General features: G+C 41.8%; 2 protein-coding genes across 2 annotated transcripts in view; one reads left to right on the forward strand and one right to left on the reverse strand.

Annotated features, from left to right (window-relative positions):
• The window catches only part of lrmda (leucine rich melanocyte differentiation associated), a 270,361-nt gene extending 265,646 nt beyond the window's left edge, over window positions 1-4,715 (forward strand). The window contains exon 7 of the mRNA XM_044046513.1: window positions 3,343-4,715. Within this exon, the coding sequence (XP_043902448.1) occupies window positions 3,343-3,422 (80 nt within the window). The 3' untranslated portion in view covers window positions 3,423-4,715. The remainder of the gene's footprint in view (window positions 1-3,342) is intronic.
• Window positions 4,716-12,919: 8,204 nt separating this feature from the next.
• On the reverse strand, window positions 12,920-19,638 carry LOC122782301 (core histone macro-H2A.2). The gene is made up of 9 exons (XM_044046605.1): window positions 19,427-19,638; window positions 17,656-17,833; window positions 16,858-16,964; window positions 16,576-16,773; window positions 15,327-15,431; window positions 15,137-15,236; window positions 14,444-14,533; window positions 13,976-14,150; window positions 12,920-13,533 (listed from the first exon to the last, which is right to left on the reverse strand). Exons 2-9 carry the CDS (start codon window positions 17,825-17,827, stop codon window positions 13,368-13,370), a joined length of 1,113 nt encoding a protein of 370 aa, XP_043902540.1. The 5' UTR covers window positions 17,828-17,833; window positions 19,427-19,638; the 3' UTR covers window positions 12,920-13,367.
• Window positions 19,639-21,696: the final 2,058 nt, after the last annotated feature.

Here is a 21,696-nt window from a genome sequence, read left to right on the forward strand (position 1 = left end):
GCCGTGTTTGTGGGCTTGAGATCAGAGTATGCACAGGTTTGTGAGTGTGAGTGTGGGTTTTACATCCGTGGCTCAGGATACACTGAGGATACTGGGGTTTTTTTTTTTGGCACTGTACCACTTGTTATTAAGTATCAGTTCATCAGGCGGAAACCCCACAGGTGTGAGCGTCGCCCTCGGTGCGAGTTATGTAAGACGGAGTCTGGCTTCGTTATTCCTTGCTCCGGCTGCGGCAGCCGCCCCATCGTTCTCCCGGTTCCTCTCGTAATAATGTCGGGCTCTCACTGTGAGGGGGAAGGCGGCGGACTGGAGTGTGTTTATGCATAAAACACACTGCTTAATGTGATTCTGAAATGTGGCCACGGAGCCCGGGCGAGGGTTTACGCGTAAAATTAAGAGACACATTCATGCACTCCTTCTGCCCCAGGGAAACAGGCCTCGTTCCTGCTCTATGTTTTACGATATCTCTTCATTTACTCCTCCTCTGTTCCTGTTTCCTTTTATTTTCCTAACAGTTGCTTTCAGACATGTAGAGTAGTACAGACTTTCTCTGGGGATTTGCCAGCGTGTCGACTCTACACTGTCTACCATCACTTCATTAAACCCATGGTTGCAAGATAGAAACTGTAATCTACTCATTGCAATAACTTAAAGTTGTATTACTGCTGATATTTACTGTACATCAACTTAAACTCGTTAATTTATGTATGAATGTTTCGGAGTTGGTGCCGAGTTGAGGTACAGCAGTAAATCTGGGTGTAGGACCATTAATTCTGGTATCACTTGGCCTCCAGAGGGCGCAAAAATAACTCAATTTGAATGGAAGTCTATGGAAAAATTTGCTTCTCACCTGAACTTTTACATTTGTGGACATTTCTCCATCACCAATTTGACAATTTGCCAATTTGAGTGGACATCAGTGTAACTGGCAGGTGGTAATGTCCAATTGGAGCCTGGTTGAAGGTGATATCTGGTGACTTCCAGAACTTCCAAAAACTGACTTGGTGCCACTCCAATCTTAGAGGTATTAGAACCTGGGTGGATTTTTCTACCTGGCAAATTAAAGATTAAGGAAGAGAGAAACAGTTGGCCTCCAGGGGGCGACTCCACTGGTTGCAAAAAGAACTCAGTTTCAATGGAAGTCAATGAAAAAATTTGCTTTTCCCTTGAATTTACACAGTAGAACATCTTTCCCTAAGAAGTTTATGGTCTCAATGGCCAATGTCAGGTTTCCTTCAGTACAGCCTGATGTACTTTGTGTTCATTTAGAGGAAAAGAGCTAATAAAGTGTCGATGACACTTGGTATCGTCCATGTTGGAGGTGACGTCTTTGAACGTCCAGAATTATAGCCGATTTCTCTACTGGAAAATGCAGATTTGTCCCTCATCACACCACTTAAACTTAAGGCGATTGTCCCCATGCTGTGGAATAACAGTTTACCGTCTATTCACCATGACCTTACGTTCCGTTTTAATTTCATTAATGAGGTGCCGGTGTTTGTGGTTGAGTTTGTGCAGCGCAGTCACGGTCTTACATTGTCCACAGCTTCCTGATTGGTGTTGGTCGAGTCACAGATCTCGATCCGTCTCCTCCGTCCCCACAGGCGAGTGACGAGCTCAGCGGAGTGTGAAGGTTTCTTTTTTTTTTTTTTAAAGGTGAAGTTCCTTCATCTGTGAAGGTGATCTCTGAAAGGCTTTGGTTGCCACCGACAAATATATCCCCTCCAGGTAATGTCTCACAGGAACCTTGGTCCTGGTGGTGTCTCAATGCTCCTAGAGAGAGAGAGAGAGACAGAGAGGGAGAGAGAGTTTCTCGCCGGGTGAGCTGTGAATATGTGAGAGACCGCGGCTGTGGCACCCATGTGATCAGAGCCACTCTTGAGTCCTGTGGTGTCGAGCCCAGTCTCCAGCCGTGGCACCTATGTCCTCGGGCAAATCACGGCAGCTGGAATTCATCCTTCCCCTCGCTGTCAGCGACACACACACACACCTGCACACACATACACCGGAGGAACAGGCAGGCACGGAGCTGCTGGTCCCCACGGATTTTATCGGAGATGACAGCTCCTCACACTTCAGTGTTTGGATCACCTCAAGTAGCTGGGCTGTGAGGGGGGGAAATGAGCACTGCTCCACTACAAAGTCCAGATTTAGATTGACTGAGCTTGTCCTCGGGCCTGTGGCTGCTGCTGCTGCTGCTGCTGCTGCTGCTGCTGCTGCTGCTGCTGCTGCTGATGCTGCTCCGCCTGACAGAACACCCACTACTGCTGCGAGGGACTGGCTTGTGTGTGTGTGTGTGTGTGTGCGTGTGACTTCTTTGAAGAGTCAGAGAGAGTGGGGTAAAGAGAGCGATGTGTCAGGTTTGGTTAGAATTGAGGCTGGCATCAGAATATGCTTGGCACTAATATGGCACCAGTATCTCTGTCCCCGTCTCTGCTTTCTGTCACTTAGTTGCCACTCGCTCTCCGCCCTTGACAATGTCTCTTTGGATTATGAGATTGGACTTAGCGCCCGGGAGCATCCCTCATCCCCTCGCTGACACCCGCCTCTCCCATAAGTCTCTCCCCTCCTTCTCCTTCTCCTTTTCTCCCCTCTCCTTCTCCCATAATGCACTTGATGCCTATTTTAAAAAGCCCTGGTGAAAAGCTGTGTCTGTTCCTGTCGTCACGGGATCACTGACAGCACTGATGCCACTTGGCCTTGCCTCATTTGGCGAGAGGTGACAACACCTCCTCGCCACCGCGGCCCGCGACACACTCGTCATGTGGCAGCAGGGAGCACTGCTGTGACATCATCAGGGACACGAGGGTGGACAGAGCTGTGGACAGACATACAACTGAAGTACCTTTCATTACAGTCGGCCATCTTAGTCAACAGGTCATGTGACAGCCTTCAAACCTGTCATGTGACTCACTGAGGACACTCTTTAACACTCACTTTATATGAGTGTGTGTGTGTGTATGTGCGTGTGTGTCTCTGAGCTTGTTACAGTCAGGACTTTTTGCCCTGAGGCCTCTTTGGTCTTTTTGTGGATCAAGATGTTCTTCTTTACCTCGTTCCCCAGAATCATCAACCTCTACTCCACAAACACACACCCACACACACACAAACACAAACACCCACACACACATACACACACACACCTCCTGACTCCTGTCATTTCAATAAAAAACAAACAAACAAAGTGTTTATGTTCTCACTAAAATAGCATCTTGTCTGTTTGTCGTCGTGTCTTCAATATGGCTAATGACGCCATATCTACAGTCACCTCAATCGTCACCTTTGACCTTCATGTCACGTGACTTTCTCTCTTCTCTTTCTTTTTCTCTGAATGTTTTTCAGGAGCTTTCTCCAAGTGTTGTTACGTTTACTACGGCAAACACTCGGAGGGAAACAGGTTCATCCGAAACGACCAACTGTGACGTGACGCCGCTCGAAGCTAAAGAGGGAAAAAATCGAAAGGAAGACCAAGATCAAAGCAATCATGGCGTATTTATTACAGGGCAGTTGTTTTTGAATCACACACTTGAGTCTAAATGCACTGGAGAATAACAACGGAAACTTTGGTAGAATGTTATGAATGTTATGTACGATGAATGTGTTTTGTTTTGTTTTTTTCCAAAAAGTAAAGTTAGCAAAGCTTCTGCTTCGACCTTAGCGCCAGGCTACGTCCATTATACTTTGTTTTCATTTAAATACAACTCAAAAATCCTGCTGCGGACGCACTATCCTGACATTTTCAGGCCAATATAGACGGTAAACCAAATCTGTGACACACAATTTGTTCTACACATGTGACATAATGTGGCTACTATTGCTAGCGTTCCAGTTGTAGTCGGAACTCAGAGTATTTGTTCCACAGTAAATCAGTCGTGCACATCATAGTGTTTCATTTTTAACACTAAAAATGTTGCTACGATGTTTGAGTGTGCGAAATACCGTGTAGTTATCGTTGTTGTTAGCGACCGGTGTTGCTAACAACAACTATTTTGTGACGTCATCAGTGGGTAGAATTTACATAAGTGGGAACGTACTTGGATGATCACCTAAATTTCACAAAAACAATCAGACTTAAACACATTTTAACTTGTTCAAAGGGACAGAACCATGTCAAATTGAAATTGCTGCCACATCTGTAATCTGGATTAGATCTTGATTATATTTAGTAGTCATAGTACAGTCACTTATCCTGCATACACACACCAGATTTTGTTCGAATCTGATATGTTTTGACAGATACGTCATTGTTTTTTACAGTTTTGCCCATTATAAATGAATGGGGTTTCTTGAAAGTTTGATAGTATTTTGTAACGTCATCAGTGAGTACATTCTAACCAAAATTTAGTGGGAACATTCTTGGGTGATCACCTACCCTTCACAAAAAATTCAGATTGCTCTGTCAAAAACTGCACGTCTTTGAATTTAATCACCACAATAAATACAGTTTGTTTTCCAGCACAAGAAGTGAGTGACATGTCAGGAAATAGTGGATTCGATTGTTGTGTTTTAATCTCAGCTGTGATTGAAGGTGTTTGGTCAGTTTGTTCTTCAAGTCTGCAGGATGTGTTCATTGTCTTTTAATGTCAGAAACATTCCAAATTGTCCAGCTTTAATGAAGAACAGAGTATTGCATCATTTCTTGTTACTTGTGCCACTGCAACTGAAATGTCCATTTCAATTTTAGCATTAAATAAATTAAAATTGTTCCCTGTCCAGTCCCTGTGTATTTACCCATTTAATTTTTATCACCATTAAGGGATATTTTATATTTATTTGTGGTTGTATGAGGTACTGACACATACTGTGTTATAAATAATAATGTTATGTTTAATTGTTTGTTTTTAACAAATTATACCAAATGTTTGCTGCTTTTTCCCCCTCTTCGTTTAACTTCTACACCAAACCCCATTGAGAAAATCATTGTTTTAAGCTCACAGTAACACAGGAGCTGCTGCTCTCCTGCTGCCTTGTTTGGTAAATTTTTGCCACTTATTTATATCAGGTCAAAAAAATGTTATGCAGAAGTCACAAAATAACACATTTAAATTGACTGGTGGAGGCAGCAGTGGATCAAACACTCCTGTGCACTGTGATGTACAATCATTGATTTTCTCTATGGAGTTTGGTGTGGGAGATTGAGCGGTTCACAAAGTAGCACAAAATTCAAATTTATAGGTTTTTGTTTTTGTCCTTCATTCAAACTCAAAGGAAAATGAACGATAAAATGTAATAAAATTGAGTTAAATTGTGCTGACTAATTTTTGACCCAGAATAAACACATTCACACTTGGTTTAAACCCAGTAAATCCCAGTTTAAACCTGGGATTAAACTGGTTTTTACACCCTTGGTAATGGTGCGTATGTGTGTGTGTGAGTGCGTGTGTGACACTGTTTCCTACAGTGACTGTGTGACCGACCATATTCGGGCTGACATGCCTGTTCAGGAGCCCGGTCACTGGCTCCGGCGTTTCAAAATGACAAGGTTTATTTGTCTGTGTTTTGATATGCTCAGAGGAAACTGGAGCTGACAGCCGGAGGAGGCAGGAAGAGAGGAACCAAAACAACTACTCACCCTTCCCTCTCCTCTCCCCCTCCTCTACGACACAAAATGTCATCCTTCCCCTGGCTGCGGCGTGCGCCCAGCCATCCTGCTGAAAAGAGCAGACATTTAAAACTTTGTGACATGTGTCACGGGCGCTGCCATTGAGCCGCAGCCTCTGACGGAGCCGGGGATTGACAGGCCCTGAGCCACCGGAGCCACCACCGCCGCAGCCACCGCGCCGCCGCCACCGGAGCTCGGCTGCGGGACACGGAGCGAGTTTGGTGCGTGTCACTTCCCATCCATGTCAGCGACGCACCCGAGCCGCCGCAGCCGACACAGAGTGCATTATGGGACGGGCGTGAGAGAGAGAGAGACACAGTGGGATGACATATAGTTGACATGCAGGTGGAGGGAGGGAGGGGAGGGAGGGGAGGTGTGTGGGGGGGTGAATGGACAGTGGATTAAATGATGAAGGGATGATGAGCAGATCCACCTGTAGGCGTTGACCTTTGACCCTCGTCTCTGTGAACTGATGCTGCTGCGTCTTCAGGAACTTCCTGACTGAACAAATGGCAGAAAGACTTCATCAGTGACATTCTGACAGAGACGCTGCCCTGCGGGCTTCCGTACTGTGTGTGTGTGAGTGAGTGTGTGTGTGAGGACCAACTAAACGTATAAACCATAGGGAGTGAGGACACCTTTGTCTGGTCCGCACTATTCTAAAAGGTTTCTTGGGGACTTAAGACCAGGTCTTTGGGTTAGGCATGTATTTATAACGGTTAAGGTTAAGGTAAGAGGCTAAGGAAGCATTATGTCAATGAGTGTCCTCACCAAGAATAATATGGAAAAATGTGAGTTTGTGCTTGTATTGTATAAAAAAAAACTAAAACACTATCATTTTATCTGGTCCTCACAAACTTTAAGGGTTTTTCAGGACTTAAGACATGGTTTTTGGGTTAGGCATTTATTTGTAATGGTTAAGGTTAAGGTAAGGGGCTAAGGAAGCATTATGTCTATGAGTGTCCTCACTAAGATTTTTAGGGTTTTAGGATAAGGCATTAAGTTCTTCTGTTTAAGATTAAGGTAAAACTTGAAAACTATCTTTGTGGGGACATTTTGTCTGGCCCTCACAATTCTACAGTATTTTTTGAGGGGACTTAAGACCGGGATTATGGGTTTACGGAGTTAGTTGTGTTGGTTAAGGTTAAGGTTAAGGTAAATGTAAGGGGCTAACCAATGCATTATGTCAATGAGTTTCCCAACTAAGATGCTAAACGTGAATGTGAGGGTTAAAACTATCAACAAATCATATTCAAATCAAATTATGTGTATTTAATGAAATTGTATGTTTCTCAATCTGAAGTGGATTTTTCTGAAAAGAAATGTTTTCTTCTAACAAGAAAAATAAAAGTAAAGTTTAGATGCACATATTTATCACTAAAAAACTCTTAATCTAAATTTACTGCAGTGTTTCTCTCTCTCACTGTTGTGTACAGAACGACAGATTTAGTCTTTTTATAATACTCCATAACTCACGTTTAAATACTGCTCTTTAATCAACTCTGCACATCTGTCCACACAGCAATTATTTCACAATAAAAGCCTTGTTTTTAAGAATTCAATGGCTTCACGGAACTGAAAAATACTTCTAACGTGATATAAAGCATAGGTAACAGCAGTAAGTTTACTATAGCATGTACCTTACTCATAACAAGAGGGTTATTTTAATATATATACAAATAAGTCCTTAAAAATAAGGGGAAAATGTCTCTCAAAATACCTAAAACGTGTTACTTTGTTACAGATAATATGATATTGATTGATTTTCATGCAGAAAACAGGTTTAAAATAGCAAATAATCACAAATTAAAACACCTCAGACTTCTGTGTGTGTTAAATAATATGAGTTTTGAAGTTTTCAGATGAATGTTTGTGTCCATGTGAACCCTGACACTCGTCTTTATTGATTGATTGACCTGCATCTTTTTTCCCACAAAGTGAAGTAATCAATATTCTCACTGATGCTAAAGCTTCAGAATATCATCATGTCTAATCGATCCATCGGGCTCATCTTTTTAATTTAATCTCTTTTCATTCATGACCATGACCTGAACATTTGACCTGCTGAGAGAAAAACAAACAAACTCAGAATAAAACCTCTTTTTAACTCGTTTAAAGCAAGTCGTACGAACAGCAACATTTGTTTTATCTATTTATAGAAGAAAAAGGAAGAAAATTTAGAAAAAAATAAAGGAATCCAAAAAGTCACAAAAATGTCTTAGTATAGTAGCAGTCCAAAAAAAAGTTAAAAAAAAGTATGACTTTTTTTGTCACATTTTGGACGACATACTCAAGTATGACTTTTTTGTCAAATTTTGGACGACATACTTAAGTATTACATTTTTGGACGACATCAGATAATAAGTGGTTTTGATCAGATAATAAGTGGTTTTGGTCAGATAATAAGTGGTTTTGATCAGATAATAAGTGGTGGTTTTGGTCAGATAATAAGTGGTTTTATCGATAATAAGTGGTTTTGGCCGATAATAAGTGGTTTTGGTCAGATAATAAGTGGTTTCTTTGATCAGATAATAAGTGGTTGACGATGAGAAGAGCTTATTTATTGTTAGGATGAGAATAAGTGGTTTTGGTCAGATAATAAGTGGTTTGACTGATAATAAGGGTTTTACCGATAATAAGTGGTTTTGGTCAGATAATAAGTGGTTTTGATCAGATAATAAGTGGTTTTGGTCAGATAATAAGTGGTTTTGGTCAGATAATACGTGGTTTTGGTTAGATAATAAGTGGTTTTGGTTAGATAATAAGTGGTTTTGGTGGTGGATTTACAAACACCATTCATGTTTGATGACCATGTAGAATATACACATATGTGTGAAATGATGAGACACATGTTTGTCTCTTTGATTCTGTGTAAACGGCTGTTTCTCAATATCCATACCTGTGCGTACTTGTGCGTACTTGTGCGTACTTTACTTGGGTCATTTAGAATTCGAAGATATGACGTATTTATAGTTTGGCAGCGACGTTTGTCGGAGGTGATAAGCTCCGCCTCTGCGGACGCTCGGCGCTCACTGTGCCCGGCACAGAGCAGCGTGACCTCGGCCTGTCCTGATGACATCATGACGTCGCTGTCATTAGATGCTCGGTGTGATCCATAGATTTGTTGTTGACGTGTTATTTTGTTTTTAATGGAAACATTTTGACCTGAAAGTTTGAAAGTTTGTATATTATTAATGTTTTATTTATTTTATCTTTGAATGTTAGATTTATATTAAATCCCCACCCGGCCAAAAAGGGCTGGGGTACCCCTGAGCATGGTACCCAACCCCCCAATGCTCCCCGGGCGCCACTCAGTGTGGCAGCCCACTGCTCCTAATTCTAGGATGGGTCAAAATGCAGAGGAATACTTTCCCTAAGGGGATTAATAAAAACTAAATAACTTTAATTGTATCTGTATTTAAATATAATATGTAAATATTAGATATGTAGAGTAGTATATATATACACATATATACTACTCTACAATGCTGTACTATATCTATTTTCCACATTGTATTATTTGTATTGTATATTTTAATAGAAATAAATTAATAAATGAAGTTAAATATTTAAAATGTGAAAATAATAACAATATATATGCATTTATTAAAAGTATTTCATATGTTCATTTATCAACACCGTAGGTGGCGCTAATGAGGCTGCAGTCACCATTCAAACAGCAGAACAATACATACATACTTGCTTACTTGAGTACTGACAAACTGACACACGCACGGAAAACTCTGACTCAGCATTATCCTGTTCACACACAATGTGACTCAGCAGTTTTTGTTGGACTGTACCTTTTTTCCTTTGACAGCTGATAAACTCTCTGCTCTCACTCTTGGGCAAAGACTTGAAGGTGTGATCAGGACCAGGTGTGATAAAGGGGGCGGGGTTTAAAAAGCAGGGCGGGGTTCTGTCCCTGTGTGTCATAATGTCCGTGTCGCTTGTCTCACTCGAGGCAACACTGCCCTCTAATGGCGTTAATGAGAACTGCGTTGTGTTTCACCTCCATGAGAAATGAACGTGATCCAATCTCAGATTATGATGAGTCACTGTTGGTGTCAGCTGTTCAAATGTGGATCAATTCTTTATAAATTCATCACATTTATGATTCTATATTCAAATGAGATTAGGTTTAGATTAGTCCTTGTTAGATTACATTATATTATATTTGATAATACAAGATTAAAACTAGATTATTTGATGAGTCTATATTGTATTGTATAAGATTAAACTATACTGAAATCAATTTAGATCTACATCTAAATGAATCTAGATTAAAATGATACAATTATTAGAGTCCATTAGATTAGCCGGGAATGGTTTAGATTAGATCAGATTACGTCTTTTTATTGATCTGCACCACATAAGAATGCAAATGCAAAAATAGAAATAGAAGAATAAGCAAAACCAGGAAGAAGAAGAGAAATACAAAAGTATTTCATGAAGTGGTTACAAAAATACTTGCATAGATATAAATATATGAGAAGAAACTTTCAACAAAACACAAGACTTATGATAGACAAGAACCAGACTCTGGACCTGATGAGGATCAGGAGGATCAGGTCTAGTGTGAGTCGTGGCTCAGAGAACTCCAGTTATGTGGCTCCTGCTTATCTATAGGATCAAATATGGCATATTCAGCTGTGCCAACAGAACCACTCACACACCTGTGTGGTACATAAAGCAGACTCACATGCCTGTGTGGTACATAAAGCACCACTCACACACCTGTGTGGTACATAAAGCACCACTCACACACCTGTGTGGTACATACAAGCACCCACTCACACACCTGTGTGGTACATACCACTCACACAGCACCACACACACCACTGCCTGTGTGGTACATAAACCATGACTCACACACCTGTGTGGTATAAGGCACCACTCACACACCTGTATGGTACATAGCACCACTCACACGCCTGTGTGGTACATAAAGCACCACTCACACACCTGTGTGGTACATACAGACTCACACACCTGTGTGTGTTACATAAAGCAGACTCACACACCTGTGTGGTACATAAAGCAGACTCACACACCTGTGTGGTACATAGCACCACTCACACACCTGTGTGGTACATAAAGCAGACTCACACGCCTGTGTGGTACATAAACCATGACTCACACACCTGTGTGGTACATAAAGCACCACTCACACACCTGTATGGTACATAAAGCACCACTCACACGCCTGTGTGGTACATAAAGCACCACTCCACCTGTGTTACATAAAGCAGACTCACACACCTGTGTGGTACATAAAGCAGACTCACACTCCTGTGTGGTACATAAAGCAGACTCACACACCTGTGTGGTACATAAAGCACCACTCACACACCTGTGTGGTACATAAAGCACCACTCACACACCTGTGTGGTACATAGACTCACACACCAGTGTGGTACATAAAGCACACACCAGTGTGGTACATAAAGCACCACTCACACACCTGTGTGGTACTCCATCTCACACACCTGTGTGGTACATAAGCACCACCTGTATGGTACATAAAGCACCACTCCACCTGTGTGGTACATAAGCACCACTCACACACCTGTGTGTTACATAAAGCACCACTCACACACCTGTGTGTGGTACATAAAGCAGACTCACACTCCTGTGTGGTATAAAACACCACTCACACGCCTGTGTGGTACATAAAGCACCACTCACACACCTGTGTGGTACATAAAGCAGACTCACACACCTGTGTGGTACATAAAGCACCACTCACACACCAGTGTGGTACATAACCTCAGGGTCCTCACCGTGACCTTTAGTGGCTAAAGCTGAGGATGAGGATGAAGAATCGATGGTTCCTCAGACGCGTTCAGGCGTCTCCAGCTGTCACTGTGACAGGACACTGATACTCTGATGTGTTTCTTCACGTTCACGAGTGGCTTCAGAAAAACTGTGGCTTTAGTCGCCACAGACAGGGAGAGTCCATGTGAACGGAGGGAGGGGCTCGTGTCTGCAGCTGTTGATGTTAACGACAGTTTTATCCCCGCTGTGGACACATGTCTCCATCAAAGGAGGCTGGGGTGACCTCACGTCCATGTCCCCAATGAGAGACGACACCACTGTCTTATCGCTCTCTGCTGAGAGACACGGAGTCTCCACGTCCACTGTCGTCCCGTTGATTTACTGTGTGTCCGTGTGCCATTTTAATTTATAATGATTTATCTTTATTTCACCATTAAAACAACTTTCTCTGTCTAGAAACTGAAGTTTGTAAAACACTCGTTAAAGTCGTTGTTGGATGTTCAACACTCCTGTGTGTGTGTGTGTGTGTGTGTGTGTGTGTGTGATGTTAAAGTCACTGATTTTCTCTCTGGACTTTGGTGTGGGACAGTGAGTGGTTTACAAAGTGACACAAATGTCATGTTCTTGTTGGAAATAAACTGTAACAACGTCATTCTCCACACAACCACAGACATCGTTAATCTGATACAAATGAAAGTTCAATATTTAAATATCATACACAACTTTAATATTTGAAGTTTTTGGTCGAGTTAATGTAAACTTTAGATTATCAACAGTGTGACATCAAGACAGTCAATGAGGACATCTCTATGAGTGTATATTGTGTACTTTACTGCCCTCTTGTGGCAGCAGCAGGCTCTTGTCTCTCTCTTTTTATGAGGAAACTTCACTTCCGCCAGTTTTAAGTGTCATATTTGTTGATATTATTCCTCAGGTCCTGATGGTGGCGCTAGAGCAACCCCATTTTAACCCTTTATAGAAGAGTGAAAGTTCAAATGTGTGACACTAGAATGTCAATGTAATTATGCACATTATGGAGTTTATCTGTTTATTTAGTCGTCTGTAAACACTGAGCTGCATACATCTTCACTTTTTACGCAAGAAAACTGACAAAATAAATACTTATATTTAAATATTTAATACTGTGATTTAAATATGACAATACTGTATCATAACTTAAATATTTAGATTTAAATATCCTCATAATTTTCTCAGTTGCTCTGGTGATAAAATTTCATAAATTTACCCCAAAAACTTAGTTGAGTTTTATCAATATTTGTAAACGCACATTTACATAATCTCTGAGTCAAAATTGGCAGATTACACAGTCATTATTATTTAAATAACGTGATTTATCCAAAAAAAAAACCTACAACGTAAATAACTAGAAACAAATTGTCTGGAACAGTGAGAAATATATAAATAGAATCACATTTGATGGTAATTTGAGTGAGGAAATGACTAAAATCCTGCCCCCTGGTGGTTGTTGCAGTCTGAGATTATTGAAATGGTAGAAAAACGAACCGTTGTAAAAACACGTGGTGTAAAAACATCTGGGTCTTTATTTCAAAGCAAAAAAAATGAGAACCACAGTTTTTTCCTTTCTTTTTTCTTTTTTTATTTCTTAGTAAACTAACTGCATCAGAAACTACAGCAGCCAGAGAGGAAAAACTAAAACTGTTATATTTGTACATGGAATGTAAAAACATCAGAGAAAACAGCAAATGATCTAATCTATAAAGAATTCATCTGGTGAAGGGACAGCGGGACATAAACGTCAACGACACTCACAAATAACAGCTTTTTTTTCTTTGTTTTTCTTTATTTCTTTATTATTATTATTATTTTTATTTTTTTTTCTCTTTAACCAAAAACCCTACTGTCGTCGTGTCTACAACAAACAACACTGAGAAAGTAAAAACATGGCAGACTACACACACACTCACACACACACGCACACACACACACACACACACGGGCGGGGTCCTCACTTGGCGTCCAGCTTGGCCATTTCCTGCAGGTAAATCCCGATGCTCTCGCTGTCAAACAGAACAAAGTAAATGTTTTTCAGGGAGGAGCTGGCGGACGACACAAAGTGGTTGGAGATGGCCTTGAGGATGAGCTGCGCGGCCGTTTGCTTTGGGAATCCGTTCCTGTGGGAGACAAGGTCACAAGGTCATCATCTCCACTGACAACAGGGGGCGCTGCATTCTGCTCACTCTCTGTGACAAACGCCTCATTTTTCCACAACGCCAAACCTCATCGAGAAAATGGTTGATTTTTACCTCATGTGGTCTACTGCTGCCCCGTGTGGTCACTTTGTGTCACTTAAATCAATCTAAATTAAGTGACAAAATCAGACATTTGAACCTAGTGATGGAGGCAGCAGTGGATCAACAACTCTCACTGATTTTCTCGATGAGGTTTGGTGCAGGAGAACGAGCGTCACAAAGCTCAGTTTCCTGTTGTACAGTGAGATAAAGACGTGAACGCGTTCTTAAGACATCGCAGACTTAAGCTGCCGCTGTCAAGTCGCATATATCGCTGGGTGATTTACTGTGTGTGTGTGTGTGTGTGTGTGAGAGCACGGCTCACCGTCCAGCAGGAAGTGAAGGGAACGCGACAGACTTGAGCTTCTTCTCTTCTGCTGCTGACAGACAGTTCTTCACCGTCTTCTCCAGCTGGTCCTCACACTTCTCTGAACCCCACTGAGGGACGTTACAGTGGATGATGAAGCGAGCTGCCATCCCACTGGCCTGACTCACCGCCACTGCACACACACACACACACACACACACACCTCATCTTTAACTTTCATGACAGAAAAATGACTCACTCTCCCACACCAAAGTCCATAGAGAAAATCAATGATTTGGCTGATCTACTGCTGCCCCGTGTGGTCACATTGTGTCACTACTTATTTCAAACACCAAATTCATTAAATAACACATTTGGAATGACTGAGTGAGTGAGTTTCCAGTGGACACAGTCTGTGTAACAATGAAGTAAAGCAGAGAATATATATGTTCCTGATTTCATTGACTAACACTTGAAAGTCAGTACCTGACGCCACCTCTAGAGGTCCCTGTGCTTTCCGCAGCTCCTTCACTGCGTCCAGGAACTCCCGACCTCCGGCCTTCTCCAGAGCGTTCCCTGAACAACCAGAACCAGAATCAGAAGAGATTAAACACACTATTGAGGAATATAAGAAAAACACTTTTTTTCACACACATTCTGAAGTGATTGTGAAAAAGCAGTGGATCGTCGGCATAGAAACCAACAATGACCCAAAAAAAAAGGAAAATGTGTGAAAACGATTTTGTTTTTGATTCATTTTGCATCATAAAAGTTTTTATTGTAAATTACCTGAAATTCTGTATCAAAACAAACACTTTTATTGTGAAATTGAGCCAAACTAAACTACATTTTGTCTGTTGTCAACTGTAAATGCTGCTGAAAAACACAATAACATGACACTTGATGAATGCTAGAATCTTGCATTTAGTATATTTTAATGTATATATTTTCTACATCGTATTGAGTATGTTGTATGCTTTCATCGTTGTATCTTAACTTTAATTATTTCTGTTTAAATGAAGGTGAAATAACTGTTTAGGATGCAGATCCGTGCAGTTTCCTCTGAGTCGTGAATACAGTTGTTATTTTATGGCTTTAATAATAAAGAACCTGTTTCAGAAACGCTGTGTGAGGACATGTGTGATCTAACTGTCCACAGTGTGTGAAACGCGTCCTCACCGACTCCGTCTTTAAGGTCCATCTCTGCATTGGTCGGGTTTATGATCCCCTCCACCTTGATTGTTCCGATCTTGCTGATTTCACTCTCTGTTAGTGAAAGCTGTGGATGCACAGCGTCAGCAGCTCGTCATGTTCTGTACGATTTTAGATTTCATATTATTTACACTGACATGTTCATAATGTACGTCACCTTTTGTCCAAGGAACAGACTCTTTGCAGAGAGGATGGTGAATCCGTCTCCTGGACCGTCCTCAGCCGTGGAGTTTGGTACTGAGTCTTTGTCGTTGTCTGTGCTCTTTGTCAAATGGAAGAGAGAGAAATGAAAGTTTCAATTGTTCAAGTTTTAAACTTCTCAGGAGAGAAATTCATGGGGGGGTTGATATCAACTGTTGAGGAATATTCAGATGATTTGTCTCATGTCCTCACACAGAGACACTGAACACAGGACGTCTGTGAAGTCTGTGACATCTGTGAAGTCTGTGATGTCTGTAAATGTGAGTCTGTGACGTCTGTGATGTCTGTGAAGTCTGTGACATCACGTCTGTGATGTGAGTCTGTGGCGTCTGTGATGTCTGTAAGTCTGTGTCTGTAAAGTCTGTGACGTCTGTGAAGTCTGTGAAGTCTGTGAAGTCTGACATCTGTGATGTCTGTGTGAAGTCTGTGACGTCTGTGAAGTGAGTCTGTGGCGTCTGTCTTTGGCGTTTGTGAGTCATGAGTCAGTCTGTGTGAAGTCTGAAGTCTGTGAAGTCTGTGTGACGTCTTTGAAGTCTTTGAAGTCTGTGACGTCTGAAGTCTTTGACGTTTGTGAAGTCTATGACATCTGTGAAGTCTGTGACGTCTTTGAAGTCTGTGATGTCTGAAGTCTTTGACGTTTGTGAAGTCTATGACATCTGTGACGTCTGTGAAGTCTGTGACTTCTGAAGTCTTTGACGTTTGTGAAGTCTATGACATCTGTGACGTCTGTGAAGTCTGTGACGTCTGTGATGTCTGTGATGTCTGTGACGTCTGTGACATCTGTGACGCCGGTGATGTCTGTGACATGGATCATGGATGTTAGAGAACGACTGACTTTAGCTCAACATGAAATAAAACCACCGGACGTTCTGTAGTCTTTCTGTCTCCTGTGAAAACAAGGGGGGTGTTCTCTGCAGACGCGCTGTGATCTGTGGAACAGGGGTGCTCTGTATGTACCCCATTAGCACTTGGTACATACAGACTGTATGAAATGAACACGGAATCTGAGTCGAACCAGAACGTCTCTACTCATAAATGGACCAGTCGACCGGGACTTTACAGCCCTAGAGGACGATTGGTTTGTGAAGACAATCAAACTTCAGTTTCTTGTTAGTAACGGTTGTCAAAGACATGTCTTCACTGCCTGCCTCGTTTGTAAACTGTCCCTTTAATGGTCCTCCATGTCCCTCCCCGTCCAGACTGACCTTTGGCTTTCGTCCTCGTTTGCCTTTGACCTTCTTGAAGGTTTTGACGGGCTTCTTACGCTTTGAGACCTCCTCCTGCTTCTCGGGGACGGACGACTGGCTGTCCACCTTCACGCGTCCTCCCCGCTTCTTTGAGAGCAGCTCCGGGTGGATGCGGGGCAGAACTCCGCCATTTGAGATGGTCACGCCCCGCAGAAGCTGCCGGACGACACATTTCAAGTGATGAGTGAGAGAGTTCTGACGACAACACGAGCCGCCTCCACAGACGATCGGCTGTTTTACCTGGTTGAGCTCCTCGTCGTTAGCCACAGCTAGTTTGATGTGCCGGGGAGTTATTCGGCCTTTCTTGTTGTCCCGAGCTGCGTTTCCCGCCAACTCCAAGATCTCAGCTTTGAGGAAAGAAAACAAAAACACAGTGTAGATACCATCAGATATGAAAGTGAGGAAGTCCGACAGCTTTACGCCCTTCATATTCTTCTTTTAATGTTACAGGGATAGGCCACGATGAGCTGGTATTTCCCTGAAACCAGCCTGGAACCTGGACATTCAGTCGAACTGACAACATAGCTGCCAGAAGAGATATACTATTAAACAAATATGAAAATATATGTCAGCTTAAATCTATAGTATCTCCATTTTTATTATTGTTTTTTAAATGTATCTATCATTTCACAGATTGTCTCACTGAAGAAAGGGGTGATCGTAATTGTTCACATGTTCAGCCGTTGTTGTCTGTTTTGATTCAATGAAGTGTATATATACATATATATATATATATATATATATGTATATATATACAGATACTGTATATATGTAAGCACTTTACTCTTCGTCTTATTATCTGGGTTAGGGTTAGCGTGCGACTTAAAAAGCCTTTATTTTGAATGAAAACTCTCCCACACCAAAGCCCATAGAGAAAATCAGTGATTTTGAACACAGAATTTTAATAATTACTGTAAGACATTTGAACTTAGTGATGGAGGCCGCAGTGGATCAACATGTGTGCTGTGATGTAAAAATGCTAGTTTTCTTAATGGACTTTGGTGTGGGAGACATATTTCCCTCTTCCCGGTACCTTACCTGCCAGGTACTCAATGACAGCGGCCATGTAGACCGGCGCCCCCATGCCGATGCGGTATTTGTGCGTGCCTGTTCTCAGGTACCTCATCATCCTACCCACAGGAAAGATGACGCCTGCCCGGGAAGAGCGGGACAGCTTAGTGGCCTTCTTCTTTCCTCCTCTGGCTGACATTTTCCTCTGGACTCACAGGGAGTAAGAAAGAAAAAGAGTGAGACACACAAACAGCTGCACACAGATACTGTAGATTGTGGGTGTTGATTTTCCCAGCACACTACAACACACCCAATGACCCTGAATATCCACAACACACACTGTAAAACAAAGTAGTTCCACGCAAACTGGACAAATCAACCATTATTTATTTTCAAAGTTGATAAAATAATTCAGTTTTAATCGTTTCTTTGATATAAGGAGCAAAGAAACCAGGAAATATTCACATTTAAGAAGCTGAAAAATCACAGAAACAAAAAGACACAGCAAAACCGATCAAATGTATTAACATAATAGTTGACTAATTACTTTAGTATTTAGTTAATAATTGATTCATCATAAAAATGTTCTTTGTCCTATATCCAATTATGTGATTTTGACCATTATGGTCAATATTAGCTAATCTAATCTAGCTAATCTCAAACTTTATATACAATTTGTGCATAACGTTGCAAATTACAACTACTTGAAAAAATATGTTTTAATATTTATATATTTTATTATATTCATATAATATTTAAAAACATAAACACATGTAAAGGTTTCAATAAATGCTGGGAATCCCTGGCGACCCACCTGTGGGTCTCGACCCAGTCTTTGGGAACTACTGAGCTAATCCCTGTTTTTTTTCCCATATACTTCCTCTAAGTGACCTGAACACCCTCTGCTTATCTTATTGAATTAACTCCAAATATTTGTTCAACATCAGAGGACGTAAACGCACACAGAAGCGTACATTTCCCTCTGAATTCTGGGAAAATTCAGTTAAATTAGGCTTGAAAATTGAATGAAAACAAGGTTAGTCTGGGTTAATCCAGGTTAAATAGTTTAGACGTGTTTAAATCAACTTAAACATGTTGTATAATGAGTGAAAACAAACATACTGTAGGTGAACTAGTGAGTAAAGGTCGTTTTTGACAAAGACTACCGTTCACTCGCGCGCGCGCGTGTGTGTGTGTGTGTGGAGGTTCATGTACTGCGGCCTCGCGCCAGCTAACGCTTCCGTGTCCGAACTAATCAACGCTCCTGTGTCCGCGCGGACGAGGAGGAGGGGCATACACATATGTATATTAATGTGTGGTGTGCGTGCGGTGCCCGTCCGCGCGCGGCGCGTGAGCAGCGGCGACACCGCGCGAGCCACTCAGCCAGGGCCGAACTGTAAGCTAACCTAAGTGTACAGCTACGCAGCTACGTTAACGCGCGCTAAACTGCGCTCGAATCGCATTTTGACAGCAAATAAACACGTCGTGACGACATTACTGAACACTAAAATGTGTATTTACGTTTTTATCAGTGCGTGTTACGTGACAGAGAAGAAGCAGCAGGAGGAGGAGGAGGAAGGTGATGTTCGTTAGCGGCGCAGCGTTAGCTTGCTACAACAGAAGGCGCCGTAATAACGTCTTAATAACAAGCCCCGCCCGCCTCCTTTACGCTGTGTAATCACATTAGACGTGAAATATCAAGCGAACCCCGTCTCTCTGGATCAGCGCCCAGGCATGAAAACAACAACACCTCCACCCCCTTCCTTCCCTCTCCCACCGCCTCCCCCCAAGTTTCTACCTGTTTTCTCCTCCGCAGACAGACAGGAATCGAACCCTCAGCCTCTGCTGCTGCCGCCGCTGCTTCTGCTGCTGCTGCACGGAACTCAGGCGGCGCGGACGGTGCTTCAGGTTCGGTGTATGTGCTGCTCGTGTGCGTAATCCTGCTTCACAACCTGAGGAAAAAATAGAAAAAACCCCACACACACACACACACACACACATGCATACAGAGAGAGAGAGAGAGGGGGGGGGAGAGAGAGAATCAGGAAGAATGTCGTGTGTTTGGAGGCTGGCTCTGTCTACTGATGCTGCAGAGGGGAAAAATTCAACACTGGGAAACAAGAGGGACAATATTATCAAGTATGGAATTAAAGCTCTACTATGTAACATTATGTATGCATGGAATTAGATTTGTGTCAATATTGATATACAACACTTTTTAAGAAGCAAATAAAACATCGATTTCATGATTCAAAAATATTGTATTTTATCGTTTGAGAATACACTCGTTCCCCGTCGGACAAAAATCATTGAGATTTAATCTGGCATAGATTTTATTTTGTATTTTGTTCTTTTCCTGGCCATTTTTCACAGTTTTCACTTTGTACAGTCTGTAATAAATAATAATAATTATTATTACACCCCCCCCCTCCCCATATTGTGCAGACAGTGATCGTGGAAAAAGGACAGAGGTTAAAATGGTCTTCCACATTCCTTCATGTAGCCTGTAGAGGGCAGCAAAACACCAGCTTTGGGCTTTAAGCAGTGGACTCGCCTCAGTCAGAGTCCGAGTCCTGCAGCAGCAGCAGCAGCAGCAGCAGCAGCAGCAGCAGTAATAATAGTAATAATAGTAATAATAGTAATAATAGTAAAAGTATTATTCTGGCTGTTTGACAGGATTCAGGATCAGATTGACTTCACTCCTCAAACAGCAGACAGTGAGTTGGTCTTGATGAGTGTAAATCATTCACTTTAGGACACAAAAAACAACTCTGCTGAAAACTTCACCCCGCTCGTCAGATATATATTGTTAGTACCAGTGGCGTGCACAGGTAGACACTAGGTGGTGCTATAGCACCTGCCATTGCCCTCTGTACCAAGCAAGTGCCCTTTTGAAAGTTGGTTGTTATTTCAAACAGTGTATGTGGCCCATGCTGACATGATCATCTATAAATTCTCCACGATTAAAAGCGTGCGATAATACTGACCCAGTATAATATGCCACGCTCCTCCTCTGCCGCACACGCCTCACTTCCTTTGTCATCGTGACACACAAGCGGAGGCGCGCTGCAGCAGCAGTGCACATCTGTCGCCCGCACACACCTGCTCCCACCAGCCAGGTAACACATGAATGAATCCAGTCCAGTGTATTGTTTGCCCCCCTCAGCCTCAGTTGCCATGTTTTTGTCTCTGTTGTGAAGTCTCATACAGCGACAGCACACTGCACACCTGCTTAACAAGCTGGACGCTAGCGCATCACTGATGTGACGTGATGACCGGCACATAACTAATGTCAATCTATCAGTACACTGAAGCTGAATGTTTAGTATTGTGTAGATTTACATAATGAACACACTTTAGAGAGTGAGCATTGCCACGCTTCACTCACTCATGACACTTTGTACAACAGTACAGTTCTGACCCCTTTAGTTCTTAACATGTTGACTTAAATAAATATGTAATTACACTGAACATGTGCCACAGTGCCTGTAATGTTTTTTTTAAATAATCTCTCGCTGCTATAATAAGGCAGCCCATAGTTCCACATGCCACACAAAGTGCCTTTATTTTTCACTGAGCACCTGCCCCCCAAAATGTCTGTGCACGCCACTGGTTATTACTATTGTTACTATTAATATCATTAGTAGTAGTAATGATAATAATAATAACAATAATAATAAAATTATAATAATCATGTCAGAGAAAATAATACAGTGAGAGTGTATGTATATATATATATATATATATATACATATATAGTAAACTATAGACATTGTTTATCTCTGATTGTTGTTAATATGTTTATTACGCAAAAAATTCCAATTCAAAATGTGGATTTAAAGGAATAGTGAGGTTTGTAAACCACTCACTCTCCCACACCAAAGCCCATCACACACACACTGCTGCTACATCACTAAGTTCAAATGTGTTACGTTTGTGACTTCGGCATTTAAAATACTTGAAATACTAAAATCACTGGTTTGGTGTGGGAGAGGGAGCGGTTTACAAACTTCAGTTTCCTGTTTGTGAGATAAAGTAGTGATATATATATATATATATGTATATAAA

Source organism: Solea senegalensis, linkage group LG15, assembly GCF_019176455.1.
Source record: "Solea senegalensis isolate Sse05_10M linkage group LG15, IFAPA_SoseM_1, whole genome shotgun sequence".
NCBI classification, from domain to species: domain Eukaryota; kingdom Metazoa; phylum Chordata; class Actinopteri; order Pleuronectiformes; family Soleidae; genus Solea; species Solea senegalensis.

What these genes read in the sequence shown, in the direction of transcription:
- LOC122782301 (XM_044046605.1), bottom strand. Translation starts at nt 17,827, where the DNA reads ATGTCAGCCAGAGGAGGAAAGAAGAAGGCCACTAAGCTGTCCCGCTCT. An exon ending in TGTCATTGAGTACCTGGCAG is followed by an intron (nt 16,965 to 17,655) that starts GTAAGGTACCGG and finishes CTTTCCTCAAAG; the next exon opens with CTGAGATCTTGGAGTTGGCG. An exon ending in CCTTCACTTCCTGCTGGACG is followed by an intron (nt 13,534 to 13,975) that starts GTGAGCCGTGCT and finishes TGTCTCCCACAG; the next exon opens with GAACGGATTCCCAAAGCAAA.